We start from the raw sequence: 1,842 nt of genomic DNA, 5'->3' as shown, positions 1-1,842 counted from the left end.
CATAAATTTCCAAAAGTCCGTGCGAAAACAACAAAAGATTTTTTTAAAATTTACCTTTAGTTTGTGTTTATCCGCATTGCAGAATCGTATCAAGATGATCAAGAAAGCTGTGTTGTTGTTACTTATGGTTGGTCCTGTGTTAACTCTGGGGGCACTTATTGGTAAGTGCGATTTTGAAACAACATTTTAGGACATGTGCTGTCATCATATTATAGAAGTCAAAGTATTATTATGATTATTTATTCGCCTTTTTCCTGATTTCCCGTGTCCTACGGTGTAGCCACGTAGCATCTCTTTGCACAGGACGTGGATGAGCTCAGCTTTTATCAGGCAATTAACAATTACTTGATAAGGTTGAGCATGATAGCGCGAATTTTATGAGTCAAATGAGTCTACGAGTCATGAGTCAATGAGTCAAGCAGATTTTTACACAAAGTAGGATATTATCTATTGAACCATGGTTTACCTTTATACAAGTAAGCTTACAAGCACTTCACGTTGCTTACAGTTAGTTCTACTCTGGTTTGCTTGCGGTTAGTTGCACTCCCGTTTGCTTGCGGCTAGTTCCACTCAGGTTTGCTTGCGGTTAGTTCCACTCCGGTTTGCCGGTTAGTCCTTCTCGTTACTTTAATTTGATAGTAAGGGTAGCCCTATTTTCAAAATTATAACTCTAATTTAAGTTTTGACACATTGACTCACTGACTCACGACTCATGACTCATGACTCATGACTCATGACTCATGACTTATTGACTCATTTGACTCTAAAACTTTAGTCTCAATTTTGCTATCATGCTATTTTGCTATGCATAACTCATCACTGTCACTTCGCGCTAAAAATTTTGTTAGCCTTGGTAAAAGGCGGGTCCGTTAATATCGAACCCTCGAGTGGACGTTAAGTGTCTGTTAAGTCAAAGACAGATGCTGTTCAATGTGCCCTTGAAACAATAAGTTTCGTCTCTTTCCAAGCTTCGACGAAAGTTAGTTTTAGGACCCCGGTAATTCTCTAAACTTCCTCTTAGAGCTGTATTCGTTACTCGTTTTGTGTTTTTGGCGTCCTTATCATTACGTAGTTTTCCTAAATCGCTTTCCGTTTCTGTCTTGAATCGTTCCGCCATCGCTTCGATCTCTCTCACTGACAAGCATGACAAACTAGCGCGGCGTGAAAAGGCGGCGTTTGCAACATGCCATTAACTGTACCCTATTATCCGTAAAAATGACGTCAGTTCTGCATGTATGACCTTATTATCTGTACATATGACATCAAAATTCAATGTCAGCGCGAATCAGTTGCAGGCTATCGACCAATGAGAATAGAAATAGCGGCTACAATTTATAATTATTTAAAAGGTTCGCAAAGGTTTGCACAGTTTGCGAAGTTTTATATAGTGTTGGTGGCAGCGTGGTCGAGTGCTTTAGCTAGGGCACTGTTTTTGTTATCCTGAATTGTATTGGCTTTTCTTTTCTCTACTTAATTACTTATTGGTCTATGTAACTCCCGCAACTTTCTCATCAAATCAGAACCAAAAGCAATCATGACTCGCTCGTAAAACGTTTACTGGCTCACTGGATCGATTGTCTGAGCCCTTTGTGATTGGCAGGGTGATAACTTTGGTTTTTGGCTTTGTGACACTTATTCATTCACAGCTCGATTCAATTCAACATGGGTGCATAGTATGCTTTTGTACAGAAATAATTCTTATTTCATCAATTGCAAATAAATCTGAAACCAACCCGAACAAGAGGCTTGTAACAACTCGGAGGGAGAGGGGAGGACACTGCATATTTCTGGGTGGAGATGTGCCGCAAGGACTCTAAAACCATAATCCTATACCAGACCGGA

General features: G+C 39.8%; 1 protein-coding gene across 1 annotated transcript in view; it reads left to right on the top strand.

Moving 5' to 3' along the window:
• LOC144664250 (uncharacterized) overlaps nucleotides 1-1,842 on the top strand; it is an 11,495-nt gene continuing 9,653 nt past the window's right edge. Inside the window, exon 1 of the mRNA XM_078525354.1 lies at nucleotides 1-161. Within this exon, the coding sequence (XP_078381480.1) occupies nucleotides 95-161 (67 nt within the window). The 5' untranslated portion in view covers nucleotides 1-94. The remainder of the gene's footprint in view (nucleotides 162-1,842) is intronic.

Source organism: Oculina patagonica, chromosome 8 (genome assembly GCF_052425735.1).
Source record: "Oculina patagonica isolate OP01 chromosome 8, crgOcupat, whole genome shotgun sequence".
Taxonomy (NCBI): domain Eukaryota; kingdom Metazoa; phylum Cnidaria; class Anthozoa; order Scleractinia; family Oculinidae; genus Oculina; species Oculina patagonica.
Note: the sequence above shows the minus strand (reverse complement) of the source record. Positions and strands in the feature narration are given on the sequence as shown.